This window comes from Anabrus simplex, chromosome 7, assembly GCF_040414725.1.
Source record: "Anabrus simplex isolate iqAnaSimp1 chromosome 7, ASM4041472v1, whole genome shotgun sequence".
NCBI lineage: Eukaryota > Metazoa > Arthropoda > Insecta > Orthoptera > Tettigoniidae > Anabrus > Anabrus simplex.
Window position 1 is genome coordinate 199446316 of NC_090271.1, and position 23006 is coordinate 199469321.

At 39.5% G+C, this 23006-nt stretch overlaps 1 protein-coding gene across 1 annotated transcript in view; it reads left to right on the top strand.

Annotated features, from left to right (window-relative positions):
• Window positions 1-21150, top strand: part of ND-51 (NADH dehydrogenase (ubiquinone) 51 kDa subunit) — a 60199-nt gene extending 39049 nt beyond the window's left edge. Inside the window, exons 8-9 of the mRNA XM_067151521.2 lie at window positions 3214-3532; window positions 20228-21150. Coding sequence (XP_067007622.2) covers window positions 3214-3532; window positions 20228-20314 — 406 coding nt within the window. The 3' untranslated portion in view covers window positions 20315-21150. The remainder of the gene's footprint in view (window positions 1-3213; window positions 3533-20227) is intronic.
• Window positions 21151-23006: the final 1856 nt, after the last annotated feature.

The window sequence follows — 23006 nt, forward strand, 5'->3', positions numbered from 1 at the left end:
GACTACTGAGGTCGCTGCTATGGAGTGCCTGGCAGTAGGTGGCAGCACAATGCACCTAAGATGAAAAACGTATGTTTTGGGTGGTGCCCAGATACTTTTGATCACATAGTGTAACTACAGTTATGATATAATAATACCTTGGCACAAAAGTAAATGAAAATCAAGTGATGCAAGAATATTAAATGTTTAGTTCTGAAATACAGTTCTTTACATTGTGTTATAAGCAGTCATTCTTTTACCACTTGAGGTTGAGGAGTTCCAGGTATATGAATAATTTAACTCTCTGTGGCCCGGTTTCTTCAACGAATGTTAAGCGTTAACACTGCTGTTAAGGAGACTTAACACACAATTTAACAAAATGGTCGTCTCATCAAGAATTGTTAACTCTAACAATTGTTAAATCTTGTGTTAAATTAACCTAGCAGCACCCCTGTGTTAAACCTCTTAACAGTTGCTAAAATTTCAAAATGGAGACATGTAGAAGACGTAAGTTTGAAGCTTTACTGCTGTATGAGGACTATTTATAAACTGAAGACGGCAAAGGACGACCCATACTAAGAAATAACGACCTTTTAGAGTTGTCAGAAGAAAGATTTCTAATTACCGAAGCCGTAATGAACAAGGTGCCTACTAGACGATATAGGTTAGAGTTTCCAACAGATTGCAACTTACCAATCTCTCCAGTGCAGCAGTTGCTTATAGACTTTACAAGGATGGGTTAGACCCTGCGTCCAATCGATTTCAACTAGCTTAATGTACCTGCTGGGGGACACTCAACAGTAACTCGTGTAGAAGGGTTTGGGTCAATACCGTACAGTTTCGTTTTCAAAATAAATGAGGACAAATGTCATGAGGCAGGATCCGCTTCGGACCACGTGGAGGGGATAGAACACTAAAATGCGAACACAGTTAACTTGTACTTGTTAGGTCCGTAACCTAATAATTTCCGAAAAAATTACGAATTCCCGATTGTAAAGCACTGTGTATATACTTTAAAAGTTGCACACTAGTCAAGTGTAGCAGTGGCCGAGTGGTCATCGTACTTGTCTACGAACCACGACGATGAGAGTTCGAGTCCCGCGTTAGATCACTTTTTTTTAAATACAAATATAATTAATTATTTCAGGGAATGTGAAGGTAAAAATGCGAATAAAAGTAATGATCAAATTGCAGTGGAACTTTATTTCCTACCTCTAATTAATATAGTCCGCCTCTGTGGTGTAGTGATTAGCGTGATTAGCTGCCACCCCCCAGAGGTCCGGGTTCGATTCCTGGCTCTGCCACGAAATTTGAAAAGTGGTATGAGGGCTGGAACGGGGTCCACTCAGCCTCGGGAGGTCAACTGAGTAAAAGAGGGTTCGATTCCCACCTCAGCCATCCTTGAAGTGGTTTTCCGTGGGTTCCCACTTCTCCTCCAGGCAAATGCCGGGATGGTACCTAACTTAAGGCCACGGCCGCTTCCTTCCCTGTCCCATCCAATCTTCTTTCCATCCCTCCACAAGGCCCCTGTTCAGCATAGCAGGTGAGGTCGCCTGGGGGGGTACTGATCATTCTCCCCAATTGTATCCCCTGACCCAAAGTCTGAAGCTCCAGGACACTGCCCTTGAGGCGGTAGAGGTGGGATCCCTCGCTGAGTCCGAGGGAAAAACCGACCCTGGAGGATAAACAGATCAAGAAGAGATCCAGCGGTAACTGTGAGAACGTTTAGACCTATATTAATTTCAGGTAGAAAACAGTGTACCGGTACTGCAATTTGCGTAATATTTTTGTTCCAATTTTTAAATAACGTTCCCTGAAACGAGACTCGAACTCACATCTACGACGCTCGCAGACAAGTACGATGACCACTATGCCACAACTCCTAAATATATACGCCTTGCATTGGAATCGGGGTTTCATCAATTTTTCAGAAGTTATTAGGTTGCGGACCTGACATGTATAATTAAAATTTGTTCGCCTTTAGTGTTATACCACCTCCACTTCGTCCGAAGCGGAGGTTTGTAATGACATCTGACCTCGAGACACTTTCCATGTAGGCCTAATTGTAGGGGCAAAAGATCTTCATAGGTCGACATCCCGAACAAATAGTATTTATTTCAAAAGAAAAAAGGCCTAATTGTAGGCGACTATGTTCACGAGGGCAAGAAAAGAATGTGTAGAATTCTACAAAGAATTCTTGCTGCCATTGCAGCATTAACAAGGCACAACATTATTTTCCCCGCAACAAAAGAATGCCCGAAAATCATTCAAAACATATCAATTATCACATTTTCCCGGTGATGTAGGAACCTTAGTTTGCACTCCTACAAGAATAGGCTATATAGAATGTTGTGATATAACAGTCCGTTATTTCATATTTTAAGCACACTCGCATAATTTTAAATTAAAACTATAACATTTGTCTCGCATTCATCATAATAACGCTGATGTTGCCTCTTACTTGACATGTTTACTTCTTAGCGGTCTCCGCTAACCATAACCTATAATAATGTCAACCATGTGTCTGTGTGACAAAATACTATTTCAACACGCCACTAGGAGCGCTATATGTAAAGAAACAAAAGACGCTCACTGCCAGACGCGTTCAGAAATCTTACGGAAATGTGTTAATTTGTCTTTAACAATTGTTTCGTAACAAATGTTGGAAATATGTTCGTGAAACAGGGTACTTTTAAACGAAGTGTTAAATTAATAACAATTGTTAGTTAACATTTGTTAAGCAAAATTCAACGTAGAGTTGAAGAAACCGGGCCTGTAAGAATAATCTTGATTTTTGAAATATGAATGAGAATCCATAATCACTGTTCAGGCAGATGGATTTTGAATGTTCTTTGCCTTTCTTGCCTAGCATATATGACTTCCACATTATAGTAGTCATTTATCATGATTTGTTCTTTATTTTATTTTCTGATTCTCTGCTTCAACATATAGTTGATTTAAAAAATATGTGTATTTCATATTTTGCTGGAGTATGATGAATGCTTTTTCCTGGCTAGTTTGGTTGTTTTTTCATGATATTGTTCTTAAGTTTGTGGTGGAATTCATAGACTTGTGATATGCTTCTTGAGATGGCTTAGCAGGATATTCGCTGTGTAGTGTCTTCCTCTCTGTTCTGTAGTTTAGACATTGTGACTGACACCTAATCAGTAATTAGTAAGAATAGTGACCTAATAATACTTTTTTTATTCTTATTATCTTCATTTTCATTTTCAGAGTATGTGAGGAGGCTTTAATGGACTTTGATGGTTTGGTTGCATGCCAAACCAGTTTAGGAACTGCTGCAATCATTGTGATGAATAAGCAGACAGATGTCGTAAAAGCGATTGCTAGGCTGATTGAGTTTTATAAACACGAATCGTGTGGCCAGTGCACACCATGCAGAGAAGGTATCTCTTGGATGAACAAGATCATTCATCGCTTTGTTGTTGGCAATGCCCAACCAGAAGAGATTGACATGTTGTGGGAACTTAGTAAGCAAATTGAGGGCCATACTATATGTGCTTTGGGAGATGGCGCTGCATGGCCAGTGCAGGTGAGTAATGAATATATGCTTCATAATAAAATTTAAACTAAGTGTAATAAAATATGCCAAAGAATGAGCAATATCCTTTGTGTCTTGCCATAATGTACATGATGGTCCCTAACTTTTGTTGTAAAATTCCAAGGAAAATATATAGTTGAAGTCCGCTATAGCAAGTACGGCATATAAATCTATTACAGAACTATTCAAAATAGTTTTTAACTTGAGTCCGCCTTGTCAATACACCTTATAATGAAAGAAAACTATTTTACCATACATGTTTCGGGAAGTCATCCATTCCCTTGTTTTATTTCAGGGACTTGCGCCTTGCTACATATAAGTGACTGATCTTCGACTTCTTCTGGATTTTATGATTTAAAATTGCGCAGTGCTAACCCCTATTGTCTTATATTGCTTCTTGAACTGCTTTTGTGAAAGACTTATCCTTTAATTTTTTGTTTTCCTATGCATTGCTTTTGTATTTTTAATCGGCTGATGATGACCCAGATTGGTGGTCGAAACCGGTACCGCTTTTAACCAGATAAGAATGTAACACTACATTTCTTATTTACTTGTATTGAATAGGTTGAACCACTTAATTTCTTGTTTCAATTTAATTGTGATACAGTTCAGTACGGAACATTATGAAATTTTTATCTTTAAATACATGTACGTGTAGTACAGTTAATTTCGGCTAGGTGCCGCTGTTTGAATAAGAAAACTGATCGATCCTCTTTGGTCGTCATCATCATTATCATCATCTGGGTATTCTTCCAGCGGGCCGGGGAGGACTTTTGTGGACAATATGCCTCCACCGGTTCCTGTCATTATAGAGTTCCTCTCCTTTCGCGTCCTGTAGTGTTGTTTCTTTCTCAATAAGGTCTGCATTTATTTGGTCCAGCCACCTTCTGGTACGTCCAACATGTCTCCTTCCAGGTACTGCCATTTCCAAGTATTGTCTGAGGGTTCTAGTCTCTTCCATCCTTTGCACATGTCCAAACCATTTCAACCATGCAATGTGTAGTCTTTCTTCCATCGTACAGGTCACTTGCATGTCATTTCTAATGCACTCATTTCTAATTCTGTCTCTTCTTGCTTTTTGCATAGCACATCATAAAAATTTCATTTTACATGCTTGCAGTTTGCTGATGTCTCTTTTCAATAACACACAGGTCTCTAACCCATATGTCATGATTGGCAGGAGTAAGATTTAAACATTGTTTGTTTGGCTTTTACGGGAACTGCTTTGTCCCACACTAGATTTCATGCCTGATAGAAGAACGTGGAACCTGTTGTCACTCTGTTCTGGATTTCCAATTTAGCACTCCTCTGGTTCGATACAATACTTCCAAGATAGCTGAAGCTTTTTACACATTCAGGTCTCTCTCCATGGAGTCTGAGTCGCATTCGCTGGGTGTTCTACTCAATTTCATTGCTACTGTTTTCTTCTTACTCACAGTTAACTTATATTCCAATTTGTTGACCCAGCAAATCCAATTTCCTTTGGACTTCTTGCTCTGTTTCTCTCCAAATGGCAACATCATCTGCAAACACTAATGCATTCAAATCTCCAGGTTCTGCAGCTTTAATTTCTTTAATGAATACATCCCTGAGTGCAAGGAGTGGAGGTAGTGCACTGCCTTGTTGTTTGGAACCCTATTTGTACACTACTTTCACAGTTTTCATATAGCAATTGGATCTTACGAATTAGAGAACTTGGAGCCCTCAGTTTATGCAGACATTCCCATATTTTGCTCCTTGGAACTCTGTCATAGGCTTTTTCTATATCTAGGAACACTACTATCAGATCTTCCCCTTTTTCCCAGTACTTTTCCAATAGTTGTCTAACGGCAAAAATTAGGTCTGTTGTTCCTCTGTTGTCTCTGAATTTGTTGTTCTTCTTCAAATTGTTCTATCTTTGTTCTTAATCTCTTCGCTATGATCTTTTCCGATATCTTGAGGCAGCATGGTGGCAAGGTAATTCCTCTGTAGTTTGTACACTTTCTTCTGCTTCCTTTTTTGAATACTGGTATGATCAATCCTTTTTTCCATTCATCTGGTATCTTATTTATCTCTCCAGATTACTGGTAGTGTTCGATGTAGCCACTGAAGACCTTGTATGCCTGCTGCTTTGATTATATCTGCAGATAAGCCCTCTACTCCTGGTGATTTTCCTCCTTTCATAAGCTTAAGGGCATTTTCTGTTTCTGACCACGTAATTGGTCTTTCTTCATTTCCATTTAACAACTTGTCGAAATAGTTTCCCATTTTGTCTCTGATGTTTTCTATATTTCAGGTTAGGATTCCATCCTCTGTTTCAGTTGCTTTAATATCCTTGTTGTCTGATCTCCCACTCTTCAATATTCCATACAACAACTTTTGATTCCCTTATGAGTCCTCTAGCTTTTGTGTGAACATCTCCCAACTCTTCTCTTCTTTCACAATTGTCTTCACTAATAATTTCTTATCTGTATGTATTTGTTCGAGGTCAGCTATTTTTTTGTTATCTTGTGGTAAGACACTTTGAATTTGTTTTTGCTTCTCAACATGTTTCTTTGCCATATTTCGGTCTTTAATAGCTTCTCTTACTTTTTCACTCCACCAACCGGTCTCTTTCTTCCTCCTCTTGTTTTGCCACATACTTCTGCTGCACAATACACTAATGTTCTTTTAAACAGGTTCCATTTCTCCTGTGCACTTTGTGTTTCATTCTTTGGTACCTTTTCCATTACTAACTCTTGAAAAGCTTTTTTATTTGCCTCATCTTTCATTTTCCAATCTTTCATTCTTGATATTTTCTGTGTACTTGGTGTTCGCACAACCTTATAGTTCAAGTCAGCTATTAGTAGCGTGTGATCGCTGTCTAAACATTCACTGGGAATAGCTTTTACATCTCTCGCTCCTTCTCCATTTTTTCTATCTGTTATTACATGATCAATGACTGTTTTAGTTCTTCCATCCCAGCTGTATCTGGTTTTTTATGGCTGTCCTTTTTCTTGAAGGTGTTTCTTATTATCTTGTTATTTCTGGCACAGAAATCTAGGACATTCTCGCCTTCAGCATTCTTTCCCCCATATCCAAAGGACCCCATTACCTCTTCATAGCCTGTTCTATCTACTCCAACTTGGGCATTTAGATCCCCTATTATAATATTATCCTCTTGTGCATGGTCCTCCAATTTCTCAAGGAACTCTTGCTTTTAGTCATCATTACTTCTTCGGTGTAGTGTCGTCTCGCTATGTGCACTTGCAAGCGCTCTCATCGACATTTGAAGGCGATATTGGAATCAATTAGTAATACCCGTCAACGGCTGTTCCATAACGAAAATCAGAAATGAAAGAGGAGAACATGTTTTTGTAATAAATACGTAAATAACATGGTCAAAAGCATCATCATAATCATCATTTCCCTTTATCCAGCTGTAGCCGGGTAGGGGCAAATATGGTTCCTCCACTTTCTTCAGTCCTTCCACCACTCCTCCTCCAACACTGTGTCCCAGGCCAGGTTTCCTTCTATAATACTGTGTTGGATTGTGTCCTTCCATCTCAGTTGTGGTTGTCCATGGCCTCTCCTTCCTTGCATTTGCATTTCCATCACCTTTTTTTTGCATTCTTTCACCACTCATTCGCTTTGTGTGACAAACCATATTAGTCGGCTCTTCTCTATTCTATCATTTATTTTTTCTACTCCGATTTTTTCCTGGATTTTCTCATTCCTTATTTTGTCTCTTCTACTCTTTTGTATCATTCTCCTCAAGAACTTCATTTCAGCTGCCTGTATTCGACTCTCATCCTTCTTTGTCATTGTCCAAGTTTCTGTTCCGTAAGTTGTTATGGGTATGTAATACATCTTGTACATAGTTTCCGTTGCTTCCATTGGCACATCTTTGTCCCATAACATATTTCTTACACTATGATAGAAACAACTTCCAGCTTGAATCCTTTTACTAATCTCAGCATCCAGTCGAGCATTCTCCATTAATTCACTCCCCAGGTATTTAAACGTTTCCACTACTTCCAAGGGCTTGTCTGCAAGTCTAATCTGACCTTTCCCTTCTTTCTCCCCTCTAGTCATAACAAGAGTTTTACTCTTTTCTACGCTTATTTTCAATCCACATTCTTCAATCTTCCCATTCACCACATTTAACTGTTCTTGAACCTTCCTGTCGTCTTCTCCCCAAATCACAATATCATCTGCAAATAACATCATGTTCATTTCTCTTCCTCCATATGCTGCTTTTGCCGTTCTCATGATGTCATCCATTACTATTGTAAACAGGATTGGTGACAGAACACTTCCCTGTCTCAGCCCGCTAGTGATTTTGAACCAACTTGTCCTGCCAACTTGTGTTTGCACGCAACTACAACATTCCTTATACAATGCCGTGATCATTTTTATTAATCCCTGTCTAATTCCTTTTTGCACCAGACTGTCCCAAACTTTTGTCCTAGGGACACTGTCATATGCCTTTTCAATATCAATGAATGTCATCACCATATCATTCCCGTACTCCCAATGCTTTTCCATTAGTTGTCTCATAATGAAAATGGGCTCTATTGTTTGCCTTCCACTTCTGAAACCAAACTGATTTTCCTGTATCTGCTTCTCAACCCTCAACCTTATTCTACTTTCCAGTATCCTTTCCATTATCTTAGCAACATGGGATATTAGAGTAATTCCCCTGTAGTTCTTGAAAACTTTCTTATCACCTTTCTTGAAAATTGGGATGGTTATTCCTTTTTGCCAATCCTCGGGGACCTCCTTATTCTCCCAGACATTCCTGAGAACCCGATATGTCCACTGCAGGCCTACAGCTCCAGCTGCCTTTATCATCTCCACTGAAATTTCATCTATTCCAGCAGTTTTTCCATTCTTCATCTTTCTTACTGCCATTTCAATTTCATTCATTGTAATTTCTCCATCCATTTCTTCGTCAACTAATTGCCTTTCCTGGTCGTCCATTGAATGGCTGTCATCCGTTCTTATGTTCAGCAGCTTCTGAAAATATTCTCTCCATCTATTTCTTATTTCTTCTGGCTTTGTTAAAATTATGCCACCTTCATCCTTCACAAATCTGGTGTTTACTTGATCTCTCTTTTTGTTTCTTAAGATACCATACAGTAATTTTAAAGTTACTGGCCCAAAAATCAAAATGATGCGGAGGCAGACACTTGCGCTCCTCGAAACTTACACTTAGATGCTTAAAACCCTAGTTGCGCTCATTGCCCGATGTTACAGAGGCTAATCCTATACTACTTAGGTGACTAGGTGGAGAAAATTTAAGTTACAGACAGAAAATGGTTACAAAATCATAGTCACCTCAAAGTCAAGTTGATACGGAACTCGGGAGGGTGTCACACTCTCTATTCCCAAATTTAAGCTAAGTGCTTTTCGGCTTGTTTGAAATTTACAGTAGAAATTTACATTTTAGACAATTGGAAATTTAAGGTTACATTGTTACAAGCCTCCCCTCGAGCTAGCTTTCAGAGGCTATCACATAGATATTAAATAGCTGCCATTACCTTAATCCGCAGTAAAGCTTGATGAAGGGCAAGACGCCCCCGCCTCCTCTATTAGCACACACTCTGTAAACTGGACGATCAATAAGACAAGGTAGCTCGAAAAAGTGTCAGCTTTTATACCCAAGAGGAAGGTTCTAGAGAGGTCTGGGCTAACGCCCGACACACCTCAAAATTTTATTGGATAATTAAAAGTATACAAGACGGCTAATTAAATAGGTAGAAGATGAATATTGTTGGTGGAAAAATACATATACAAAATTTCCTGTTGGTCAATTTTTAAGTTGGCAAAACAAGATCGAAATGTTGACAACTTTGAAACACAAAGAATAAAGTGTAGCAAACCTCAAAATAAAAAATTTCTTTAGGTTTTTAATAGTTCCTCTTCACACTAGAGGGCATAACAAGTTTTTCTTGGTAGAGACATCTGTAGAGAAAAGTCCAAACTTTTTGCACTAGTTGTTGCAATCATTATATTGAAGATGGCATTCTTCAAGGCACTTCATTTGAATGAATGGAGTGGGTGTAGCTTGCGGCACATACATACATTATCATTATAGACTGTTATGCCTTTCAGCGTTCAGTCTGCAAGCCTCTGTGAATTTAATACACATCGCCACAATCCTCGATTTGCAAGTAGTGTTGCGGCTTCTTTTAGTTCTATACCTCTTATCTTTAAATCGTTAGAAACCGAGTCTAACCATCGTCATCTTGGTCTACCTCTACTTCTCTTACCCTCCATAACAGAGTCCATTATTCTCCTAGGTAACCTATTCTCCTCCATTCGCCTCACATGACCCCACCACCAAAGCAGGTTTATGCATACAGCTTCATCTATCAAGCTCATTCCTAACTTAGCCTTTATCTCCTCATTCCAAGTACCCTCCTGCCATTGTTCCCACCTGTTTGTACCAGCAATCATTCTTTCTACTTTGATGTCTGTTACTTCCATCTTATAAATAAGATATCCTAGGTCCACCCAGATTTCGCTCCCATAAAGCAAAGATGGTCTGAAAACAGACCGATGTAAAGATAGTTTCGTCCGGGAGCCGACTTCTTTCTTGCAGAATACTGTTGATCGCAACTGCAAGCTCACTGCATTAGCTTTACGACACCTTGATTCAATCTCACTTACTATATTACCATCCTGGGAGAACACAACCTAAATACTTGAAATTATCGACCTGTTCTAGCTTTGTATCACCAATCTGACATTCAATTCTGTTGAATTTCTTACCTACTGACATCAATTTAGTCTTCGAGAGGCCAATTTTCATACCTTACTCATTGCATCTATTTTCAAGTTCCAAGATATTAGACTGCAGGCTTTCGGCACAATCTGCCATTAAGACCAAGTCGTCAGCATAGGCCAGACTGCTTACTACATTTCCACCTAACTGAATCCCTCCCTGCCATTTTATAACTTTCAGCAGATGATTCATGTAAACTACGAACAGCAAAGGTGAAAGATTACAGCCTTGTTTAACCCCTGTAAGTACCCTGAACCAAGAACTCATTCTACCATCAATTCTCACTGAAACCCAATTGTCAACATAAATGCCTTTGATTGTTTTTAATAATCTACTTTTAATTCCATAGTCCCCCAGTATAGCGAACATCTTTTCCCTCGGTATCCTGTCATATGCTTTCTCTAGATCTACGAAACATAAACACAACTGCCTATTCCTCTCGTAGCATTTTTCAATTATCTGGCGCATACTGAAAATCTGATTCTGACAGCCCCTCTATGGTCTGAAACCACACTGGTTTTCATCCAACTTCCTCTCAATGACGGCTCGCACCCTCCCTTCCAAGATGCCTGTGAATACTTTGCCTGGTATACTAATCAATGAGATACCTCGATAGTTGTTGCAATCCTTCCTGTTGCCTTGCTTATAGATAGGTGCAATTACTGCTTTTGTCCAATCTGAAGGTACCTTACCAACACTCCATGCTAATCTTACTACTCCATGAAGCCATTTCATCCCTGCCTTCCCTCTATTCTTCACCATTTCAGGTCTAATTTCATCTCTTCCTGCTGCTTTATTATAATGGAGTTTATTTACCATCCTTTCCGCTTCCTCAAGCGTATTTCAGGTTTAATTTCATCTCTTCCTGCTGCTTTATTATAATGGAGTTTATTTACCATCCTTTCCGCTTCCTCAAGCGTAATTTCATCAACATCATTTTCCTCCTCCCCATGAGCGTGGCTGTTCGCAACACCACCAGGATGATTTCCTTTCACATTGAGAAGATGTTCAAAATATTCCTTCCACCTCTCCAGTGATTCCGTGGGTTCTATTATGAGTTCACCTGAATTACTCAAAACACTGTTCATTTACCTTTTCCCTCCCTTCCTAAGATTATTATTGTCCAGAAAGGTTTCCCTGCTGCTTGACCTAGCCTTTCCAGGTTATTATCAAAATCTTCCCATGACTTCTTTTTGGATTCAACAACTATTTGTTTCGCTCTGTTTCTTTCATCTACATACAAATCCCTGTCTGTCTCGGCCCTTGTTTGGAGCCATTTCTGATAAGTCTTCTTTTTACGTTTACAAGCTGCTCTCACTTCATCATTCCACCAAGATGTTTACACACAGTCGTTCCTAGGCATTCCCTTGCTGTTTCTACTACAGCATCCCTGTATGCCACCCATTCTCTTTCTATATCACATTAATATATATATTAACAAAAAATATGGTTATGATCTTCTTGTCACAATATTATATCTTTAAGTTGACTTAGGACTTAAGGCAAAGGAAATGATAGCCAGAATTGGGAATGAATAAATATATAGAAAAGAAATTTAAATGGAGAAAAATTATTTGAGACTCGCCTCTATTGTTTGATGTAGAACAAGCACTGACTTGCTGGACGAAGCAGGCAGGCCATGTAAACAAAGGTGTGGATAGGGAACAAGCACTGACTTGCTGTAGGAAGTAGGCAATGTGAAGAAAGGAGTAGATAGGGAGAGGAGGGTAGTAGTCAGGGGCGGGAGGGAAGGAGGAGAGAAGGGGTGTCTCAGGTGGGTCTGAAGGATGAGGAAAGAAAGACTGTTGCTGAGAGGGGAATTTAAAGAGATTATAAAATAACTTTTTATCTGAGGCATGATTACTAAAGATAGGAATTAAAAAGACAAGAAAAATGTTTGATTTCTCTGAGATTTCATTTAGATTGAAGTTAGGATTGAAAAACTGTTCGAGATGGATAAAACAATTTTCCGTAATATTGAGCAGGGGGCCTTTTTATACAACTTTTTGTATGGAAAACCAACGCAAACCGTTAATACAATCCATCAAGATTCCATACACCCACATACCCATAAACGTGCGTTTTTAGCATCCCGATGTCTAAAACAGAACTTAAAAACGAATTAAATACCTTTCGCTGTATAGCTAAATTTAATCACTAGAACAGCTCCTTTAGAGAGAAAATCATTAATAAACATAAACAACCGCACAACAGGAGTTTGTGTGACGTGTTGGTGCTTAATTTTGCGATCGTAAGTGCATTGCGTAACAACATAAGTAAATTAGGCCTACTGTACGTACGTATACAGCTGACGTGTTGGTGCTGAATTTATGTCCTTTTAAATACACGCGAAAGAAACCTGGATAGCACATATATGTCGCTCTTTAGTACATTCGTAATATTCCCTCCATAAGGAATTTAAATTAGCGCTTCTGACCACATTGCGCACACGATACACCAGCGACGACTGGCCTGGGTGAGGATTTAGTAGAGAACTTAATTTCACAGCGCTAGCGTGTCGGCCTACAGCTGCAGCTAGCATCAGTCGTGAATGAAGAGGTGTTTTATGACACAAATAAAAAGACAGCGGGATCATCTAATAGGCCATATACATAGACATGATGGGTTGTTGAAGAAAATATTAGACGGTTCCTTAGAGGAAACAAATAAGACGACGATCAAGATTAGAGTACATGACTCGAAGATGACACGAGATGTGACTCGTACTACAAACTGAAACTTGAAGAATGGGGAGCTGCTGTCAACCAGCCTCACAGCTGATGACTGGAGTGAGAGAGGGGGTTAATTGTATAACAACGTAGATAAATTAGGCCTACAAATGATGAAAAATTGAAGTTTATTGAGTATTCGGATGCTAATCCATCCATGAAACATGCAAATAGCCCAGATGTTGGACATTTCTACGATAACTTTAAACATAATTGTAAGCGACGTGTATAGTTCGCGCCTCTAAAAACGTTTTTCCTTGATGTTTTGCTTTGTTGTTCTTAAAATGTATTATTTCATTATTTATTTTATTAATTATAATTGTAAACTCTTGTTTCTTTGTTTTCATCATAATTATTTTTACGTTCAAACCTAATCTTAAATTAAACAGCGTAATTGTTTTTTCATTTTTTAGCACGTTCCCTCTTTAGGATGTTATTTCTTTTCGGTCTCCACAAAAACGTCCTAACCAGTTTTAACTGTATTTGACCTTTTAATTCCTATCTTTAGTAATCTTGCCTCCGATAAAAAGAATCCTTTCTTTAAATCCCCTCTCAGCAGCAGTCTTTTTTTTCCCTCATCCTTCCACCCCTTCTTAGACACCATTTCTCTCCTCCCCTCCCTTCCCATCCCCTCCCTTCCCATCCCCTCCTCTCCCTGTCTACACCCTTGTTCACATTGCCTGCTTCCTACAGCAAGTCAGTGCTTGTTCTACATCAGACATTAGAGGTGAGTCTCATAAATAATTTTTCTCCTGTTTAATTTCTTTCATTGCCAGTAATGACAACGGTGTGCAACGTGAACATTCCACCAGACTACGATCTTGAAATGCGTGCACTTCAAGATCTGATCGCTCAATTGCCTCCTCCTCATGCTGGGAGACGTGAACGCCCGTAACACACTATGGGGTTCCTAGTTCCCCTGCTATGGTGGCAAGTACACAATGACCTCTGTGAGAGTGACCACTTCCCGATAATTCTATCTATCTTGAATCAAAGACAGTCCGAAGTACCCAAGCGCTGGTTACTTCAGCGGGCAAATTGGTCAGAATTTTCAAAACTTGCAGTGACGTCCGATGATGTGCTGGAGTCTGTTGACGACCACGTTTCTTCCATTACTACTAGAATTTTGGCTGCTGCAGAGGAAACAATTCCTTCCTCATCCGGTATTCGTCACTGGAAACAGGTCCCTTGGTGGACGGACGATATTGCAACTGCTGTGTGTGATTGTCGACGGGCTTTTAAGCATTATCGTCGCAATCCTACGATGGCCAATCATATCACATTGAAGTGTATGCACGCGAAGGCCCGTTTCTTGATTCGAAAAAATAAGAAAGCTACATGGGAAAAGTATGTGTCTTCCATGACGGCCCATACTCCATCACAAGTGTGGACAAAACTGTGCCGTATTGTCGGAGTACAGAATGTGCCCTTAGTCCCCGGTATCTCCATTAATGGAGATATTATTACGATTCCTTCAGTCATTGCAGGCCACATCGCGTTGCATTTTGCAGATACGGTCAGCTCTGGGAGATACGACCCTGCATTTCTACCAATTAAGCACGAAGCAGAGGCACACCATTTCTTCGCCTCTAGTACTTCTCATCCCTACAGCATGCTTTTCATAGAGTGGGAGTTGTGAAGTGCACTCGCGCGGTGCAGACACACGGCTCCTGAACCAGACAAAATCCACAATCAAATGCTGAAACATTTGAGTGACAGATATCTCAAGGATATCCTCACCCTATTCAACAGAATATGGAGTGAGGGTGTGTTTCCATCTCAGTGGCGTGAGGGAATTGTGATACCAATTCCTAAGGCAGGTAAAGATCCAAAACTTCTGGATAGTTGTGCGCCATGGAAAAGGAGGGTCTCTTGTCTAACTACCAGTGTGGTTTTCACTCTCATCAGTCTGCCACTGATCATCTGGTCAGATTGGAGAGCGCCATTCAGGAGACCTTTCTCCGGAAGGAACCACCTAGTCGCCATGTTTTATGACCTGGAGAAAGCTTACGATACTACCTGGCAATATGGGATTCTCTCCACACTACACCAGTGGGGATTTCGGGGAAATTTGCCACCGTGTATTGAGAACTTCATGTCCCTCTGGCTCTTTTGAGTGTGAGTAGGAAATCCATTTTCTCAATATTACGTTCAGGAAAATGGAGTACCTCAGGGATCGGTACTGAGTGTCATGCTCTTCACAATCGCCATCAATGGCATAGTTGCCGCTGTTGAGCCCGCGGTCGTTCCATTGCTGTATGTAGACAACTTAGCTCTAAATTACAGGTCCGGAAGGGTGGCGTTTGCTGAGAGACAGCTACAGCAAGCTATTAACCGAGTCGACAGATGGGCCCTGCAACATGGTTTTCGATTTTCAGCGGCGAAAACCTCAGTTGTACACTTCTGTTGACGTTGGCTTGTGCATCCCGAACCAGATCTCCACTTCCAAAACAGTGTCTTATCAGTGATAGACACCTGCAGATTCCTGGGTCTCCATTTTGATAAGAGACTAATGTGGCAGCCCCACATCCGTCAGTTAAAGGTTGCCTGCATGAAGAGACTTAACATGCTTAAGTTTCTCAGCGGCACTTCGTGGGTGGCTGACCGTGCGGTGCTGCTACGTTTTATACACGGCAACGGTCCTCTCCCGAATTGACTATGGAAGTGCGGCTTATGGCTCAGCATCAATATCTACATTGAGCCTTTTAGACAGTATTCACCATAGTGGAGTTGGGCTGGCAACGAGAGCTTTCCGTACTAGCCCCATTCCCAGTCTACTCGCTGAAGCAGGAGTTCCACCTTTACGGATAAGGAGGCAGCAGTTAGTCCTCACGTACGCTGCCAAAATTCGTGAAATGCCACTACATCCAGGCTATCAATGCATCTATCGTACCCAATACCACCAGAGGTACGAAGACGAGCCAAATGCCACACGGTCGGTTGGGTTTCAAATTGATAGTCTGTGTCGTGATTTGAATATCAATATCGGTGGTTGTCTTGAACAAACTTTTAGCAAGATACCTCCATGGTTGGTTCTGCGACCGGATATACGTCTAGATCTACCCTTTGGACCCAAGGTGAACACGGATTTATCGGAGGTATTTCCAGGACTTACTTCACCAATATCCGGCTGCGAGACATATCTTCACGGATGGTTCTAAAATCGGAGATAATGTTGGTTGCTCCTTCATCACCAATGATATGAGCACGAAGATCTAGCTTCGTAGTGTATGTACCATGTATACTTCAGAGCTTTATGCCATCTTAGAAGCTCTGCAGTTTGCACTGGGTGACGAAAGAAGCCACTTTCTTATGTGTACTGATTTGTTAAGCTCTCTGCAGTCTATTGAAACCTGTTCATCGCAGCACCCACTGGTACAGCAGATTCATGACCTTCTAGCCAGGTTAAGTAATGCTGGCACCAGAATCACTTTCGCGTGGCTTCCAAGCCACGTTGGGATTGCGGGAAACGAACTTGCGGATGAAGCTGCAAAGGAAGCGGTACTTTTACCTCCAAGACCTGTCAGTGTACCTGCTAAAGTTATTTGTTCTCAGCTACATCGAACCATCTTAGCGCCCTGGGAATCGGAGTGGCTAGCTATCTGAATTCCCAACAAGCTGAGATCAATTAAGAAGACAACTACCGTGTGGCGGTCCTCTTTCCGACTTTCACAGAGAGAGGCCATAGTATTGTGTAGGCTGAGGATAGGTCATTTACGATCTATGCGCACTTATCTCCTAAAGAGGAAAGAAACCCCTCTGCTACCCCCAGTGTATTCTTGTGGTGCCGACTTCACCGACGCCCACATCCTCACAGAGTGCGCCGATCTCTCTGGCCTAAGGCGGAGCGTCGGCCTGCAGGAAACACTTGAGCGCATACCTGCCGATGACGCGACTGCTGCTGATCTAGTCATCCGCTTTATGTGCGACAGTGGACTAATCAAGGGTATATAAATTACAAGTGTACTCAGGGAGGTTCCCTTTTGACGTTTTAGTAACTTTTTCAGCGTAATTCAATTATTTTTTGTTTTATTTTGTACTGCGTTTAAATTCCTTTATTGAATAAATAATTATTTTTTTAAAATTTCTTTTCTACTAATTTGTTCAGAGAGGATGATTACCTCGTACTTCCTCTTAAAACAAAAATCACCACCACCAGAGTTGATTGGTAATTCTCGTTGTTCTCTAAATAAAATTCTAAATTTAAAAACGTATTTTCATAATAAATGCGTAAATAGTGTGGTCAGTTGCAGTAGTTAACTCGCTGGAAGTAAAGGCTGAAGTGAACGCTTCATATTAATGCTATGTACTGAAATTAAGAATGTGATACACCTCAAAATACACTGTGTAGAGGATAACTTATTTCAGAGGTTAGTTTATTCAGGAAAGAAAATTTTATTCAAGGAAAGAGAACGTGTAATGTAAGAAAACGTACAATTGAATACACAAATAAAAACTATCCAACAGGGATGTGTAAACACTTGATATGTTTTTTCTGACATGCTTGCATTTTATGTCATGTATCTCAAAAGATACAGGGTACCTACCACTTTTAAAGATGTGATGAGAGTATTAAAAGGTGTGAAAAATATGGGAACCTTTTCTTCTGGGGCTGGTTAAATTACAACTATGTATTAAAGGGTGTGTAAAACACCAGACAGCAAAATATAGAAATATTTGCTCTGGGACTCATAAAAGTATCAGCGCAAGATTGCAGATCATACTCTTTCTAAAGCAAATGTCAACTGAAGTCTTATATTTCGGACTAGTGGGTTATTAATCATCGATTTCTGGTCACTCGCTTTGAATGTATGAGTTTCAACATATGCACCACTGCTGAAAGATGCCTTGTCCACTTCTTGAATTTTAATTTCGTCTTCATTAGTAAGCGATTTCACGACTTTTTTCAGTACCCATACCACTAGACAAATATGCACCACCCAGTCAACTTCACACGATTATGTTCCTAATCCTTAGGTAGGCCATTGTGACGAATACTTGCTACCCTTCACTGTATCACCCAACACAGAATTACTTTCTAACTTTGGAATTGAATGTGAAATATAAGCACTGATGATGATGCTTGTTGTTTTAAGGGGCCTAACATCGCAGATCATCGGCCCAAAATATAAGCACTAACAGGCTTGCTAGAAGTAACATCCTGTGCCTAGCAATACATATGCCAACATTTATTTATTACTTGTCACTGCCTCCATCAATTTAACACGTATAAATGTCCTCTCAGTTATTCATTGATTGGTTCCAAAATATGTAACATATAATGTGACTTTACTCACTGCAGTTTCATAGCAAGTTCCTCTTCTCCGCGATTGGCAACATGTCGAATCACGCACCGAATTAATTTTCTACCACGGAATTACTTAATACGTCAAAATCATCCCTTGTGTGGTTCAGGACTTCCGGCTATATGTTTACCTTGTAGTTTTAAGGCTAATATTAAGTAAATAAAGAAGCATGAAGATACCAGCTCATTTTTATTAATAGTACCGTATTTTCTTGAATAATTAAAGCCCTTGTATAATTTACGCATCCCAATATTTTTGGGTCCAAAGTGAAGAAAAAGAAATGTTCACGTATTTGATGCACCCACTTCTTCGAACATCCATCCCGCAGCCCTGAATGCGTTTCAAAATAAATATATCAACTACTCAAGTAGCAGCCTTCCTATTGCGAAGGCGGGTATTCCAAATACAGGGCATGCTGTTATTAGCCGTTAGGAAATCCCACTGCACTATTTCACTGAGAGAATCAGCGCAGAAGTGACTAGTGATGCTCTATTCCAGTCTGGTACAAACATATTTTACGAGTGTTTCGGGTACGGGACGTAAGCTTTCTGTAATCTCAAAACTGTTTGTTAGTCCACAGTGAGCAAGTATTTGAGCAATACTGCATCATACAAATTCGCGGTGATCAGTTATGCCGAAACATACAGGAATAGGACAGTGGGCCGCAAGTATTCAGTTTCCAAATGCAACATGCGCTGCCGCAGTAGCAGAGAAGTGCATTTCAAGCGAACAACAAGTCTCGCAAAGCATTTCTCGGACCAAAAAGTGGCAAGTTTCCGCAAGTAGAGGAGGATCTTCTTAAATATATGATTTCATTACACAACATTGGATAAGCCGTTTCTCACAAAATGTTGTATTTTAAAGTACGAGAAATAGCCGCTGCACATGGAATCAGTGTTTCGGATTTGAAGGTTAGCCGCGGCTGGATGATTAATTTTATGAAGAGAACTGGACTTTCTCTTCGACGAAGAAGAACATTATGCCAAAAAATGACAAATGATTTCAACCAAAAGTTTCATCGCTTTGTGATTGAGAAGCGTAAGGAATATTTGATCTCCCAAATAGAAACCGCAGGTCAGATGCCAATCAGTTTCCATTTGCCACAAAGTCGAACAATCGATAAGTAAGGGACATCGAGTGTTAACGTATGCGCTACTGGAAGAGAAAAATGATGATTGCAGTACATGAAATGCTTCCTGTAACAGCTGATGGCAGAAACCTTGCACCTTACGTTGTTCTTAAACGAAAAGCAATGCCTAAAGTAAAATTTCCGTGCGGGATCCACGTTCGTATCCAAGAAAAACGGTGGATGATACTCATACAAGATTGGATACGAATGGCTTGGGGAAATCTAGCAAAGTCCCTTCTTCGATGCCCAGCCTGTCTCGTGTTCAACAGGTGTGTTTTTTTTTTTCTTTCCGGTATGTCATTGTTATGACATTACATGAATTGTACTTTTATTAGTTCATGTTTATTTCACTTCAGGTCATATTGTCAGCTCGTAACGGGAAGAATGTTTTCCAGTGTCGGTACTCATCCCATATGTCTAACTTACCTGATATAGGATTACCCTATTTGACTTTTCAGGAAAAATCTCACGCCGGAATTTTACACCAAATGTCAATAACCGAAAATGAGTTGAACCAATTGTCTTCATATAATATTTTATGCATCTTTTGAATGTAAATGAATTGTAAATCATTTTTAAAATATCTGAATTCCTTGAATAATTTACGCATCCAAACTTTTTACCTGTATTTTTCATTGAAAATGTGCTGCGTTAATTACACGAGAAAATACTGTATATTGTAGATTAATCTCTGGGTGATCCAATTTCTTAAATGTTAGTTTCTCGTGTTTTAAATGATGTTGCTATTGTGTAATTATACCTTTATGTTTACAGGGACTCATTCGTCATTTCCGACCAGAACTGGAGAGCAGGATGAAGAAGTTCCATGAAGAACAGGAAGCAGTAGCTTGCAACAATTGAGATAGCAGTGTACAATTTCGTTAATTTATTTTGCTGAAAGAACTGTGGACGGACATACTGTGTATGAGAGATGTGTGATACAGTGTTCAGGGGTTCTAAATACTCATTTATATTGAAGCCTTGAATATCTTTTATATCAATTTTCGACGGATTAGTTCAATGTATGCCCCTGTAACGATTGAAAATCAGCCAATACCACTTTTTGAAAGGATACTTAAATTGAATTTAATCATCTTGCATATTTTTTTGTATCATTGTTTCACATTTTCAGTGCTTTACAGGTATGATTTCATGTCTGTACCCAAATAAAAAATTAGTCCTTGGGTATCTCTGTTAGCAGGTGTCAAATTCATACTTTCAGTAACTTTTTGTATAATTCACCTCTCTGAAAGCTTTGTTGTTTCCTATATGAAGGTCAGAAGAATGAAGTTTGATGTGTATAACAATGTTAGTTTGGTTGAAATGCACTGTGGTGTGTCATATTTGCATCTGTATCGTCCTTAAAGGATTCTCTGTGGTTATAGACAAGGACTGTATATACTTTCATAATAGATGGTTTCTGGTAATCCTCTCTATAGTTAATATGAGAAGTACGAGGAGCTTCTTTCTGTTGCACCTATATACTGATATAGTTTAGACCTGTCCTGGAGACTGTTTGCACATCACTTTGAACAATATTTGTAAATATGATTCATTTGTAACGAAGAACATCATGGTCATAGCATCTTTGTCGAGTAGCCTATTTGCTCATGTAGACTTAAGAGTATTGCTGAACATCATGTTGTAAGTGTTCTGTAAATAAAAGAGAAATGTGGTGTGCTGTAAGCTTTTGCTAAGGCGACTTTTTTTTTTTTAATATACTACTGGAAAAAAATTAGAACACCCTTAGGGCCTGTACTATGACTGTCAGTTAAACAGCCAGATACGTAGGCTGCAGTTTTGCAAACTAGAAGTTAAATATTTTCTTGCTTATTACCAACGGATTTTAACAACGGTATTGTAATGCGGAAGATGTAGTAACATTTTTATTGGGTTGGTAATAAGGTTACTGAAAATATAGTGAAATTTAGCACGGTGGTAGACATGTTCCCTTGTGTTTTCGTTTGTTTAGCTCTATTCCTTTTGAAATTGTATTATTAGAATCCAATATCAGTCTTATCAAGCTATAATGTGGAAGTTCAGGTCAAAAACAGAATTAGGACTGAAATATACACATACGCAGGAATGTTAAAATTAACTAACTATATAACGAAACTGAAACTGTTATAGAAAACAAAAAGACTGAAAATGTAACCTGGACGCGAAAGTTAAGATTCAGGTTATGTATCATTTTTTGTCTAGTACTATTTACGAGGATGCGCGTTACGGCGAAAGTAAAGTTTATATTCGTAATTAATGCCACTGATGCAGCGTAGGATCATTAATTTTATTATTAATTAAATTTATTGTCTGCTCATTGAATAAATAGTTAGTTTCTTTCTTTTCAATACAATGTGAGAATAGTAACTGGCAAGCATTTATTCCACTGTAGTGTAAATACTTTAGTAGCAAGTTGTTATGAAGTAAAAGAAGTATAACCTCCTTAACATCCTTATTCGACGGACGAATCGCCATGAACAACGTCGTATACCTTTACTCCATATGTGCGTCGTGGATGGATTTGGAATAGATCCCACGCTTTTGATACGCATTTTAATGATTAGGAAGTGTGTACTATCACCTCTAGTACCCTACTGAATATCATTTAGAAGGTAAAAAAAAAATGTTCGACTCATGGGACTCGAACCCCCGAAAAACTGCATAGCAGCAAACGATGATGCCCTAACGACCACGGCTACCCATGAAGATTGCTGTTTGTTGCTTGTGTGCAACTAATATAGTCAGTAGCAACAACTTGCTAGCTTGGGAATTCTTTAAAGAATTCTGTGATAGCTGACAGGAAGCATGACATACTTTATAAATATATACATAGATTACATTGTAACAACTTAATTTCGCACAGCATCATGCAGATGTAGATTCATCTTGATGTGTAGCCATCTTGATTCTTTACAATAGCGTCCCCGATAGGAGCGAAGTCCCAGATAAGAGCGTTAACTGCCTCTACAACTTCGGCATAGCTAACCTCGAGAATATTCTCCCAGATTGCACATAAACGGAAGTCGTAGTACGCGTTTCCAACCGAACTTCCAGATAAATGTGCAAACTGCAACATAAATTTAAAATGCACCTTTATCTGGCTATCGTAGTACAGGCCCTTAGAGAGGTTTTCAATTCACTCAAGATTTATCGTAGAAACAATACATATGGAGTTCATGAAAGGATTACATTTACTGATCAATAGCTCAAGTGGTACGAGGTATAGACCCATGATGAAACACCTACATTAATACGTGGTGTAGCCTCCATGGGCAGCAATGCAGGCTCTGACTGTGGCATGCAGTCAGTCATAGAGATGGCGAATGCTATTTTGGGATGCGTTATTCCACACCTGTTACATAAAATCAGCTTCTTGGTCCGTATCGCACTTCAATAGATTCACAATTAAGTATTTATTATTTTCCACTTAGTCGATACAATGATTGCTTAAGGCAATTTAATGGTTAAAAGTGGTACATGTTTCGTATATTATCAACATCTTCAGCCACATAACACTGTTTAGATGAAAAATATATAAATTGACAAAGTAATG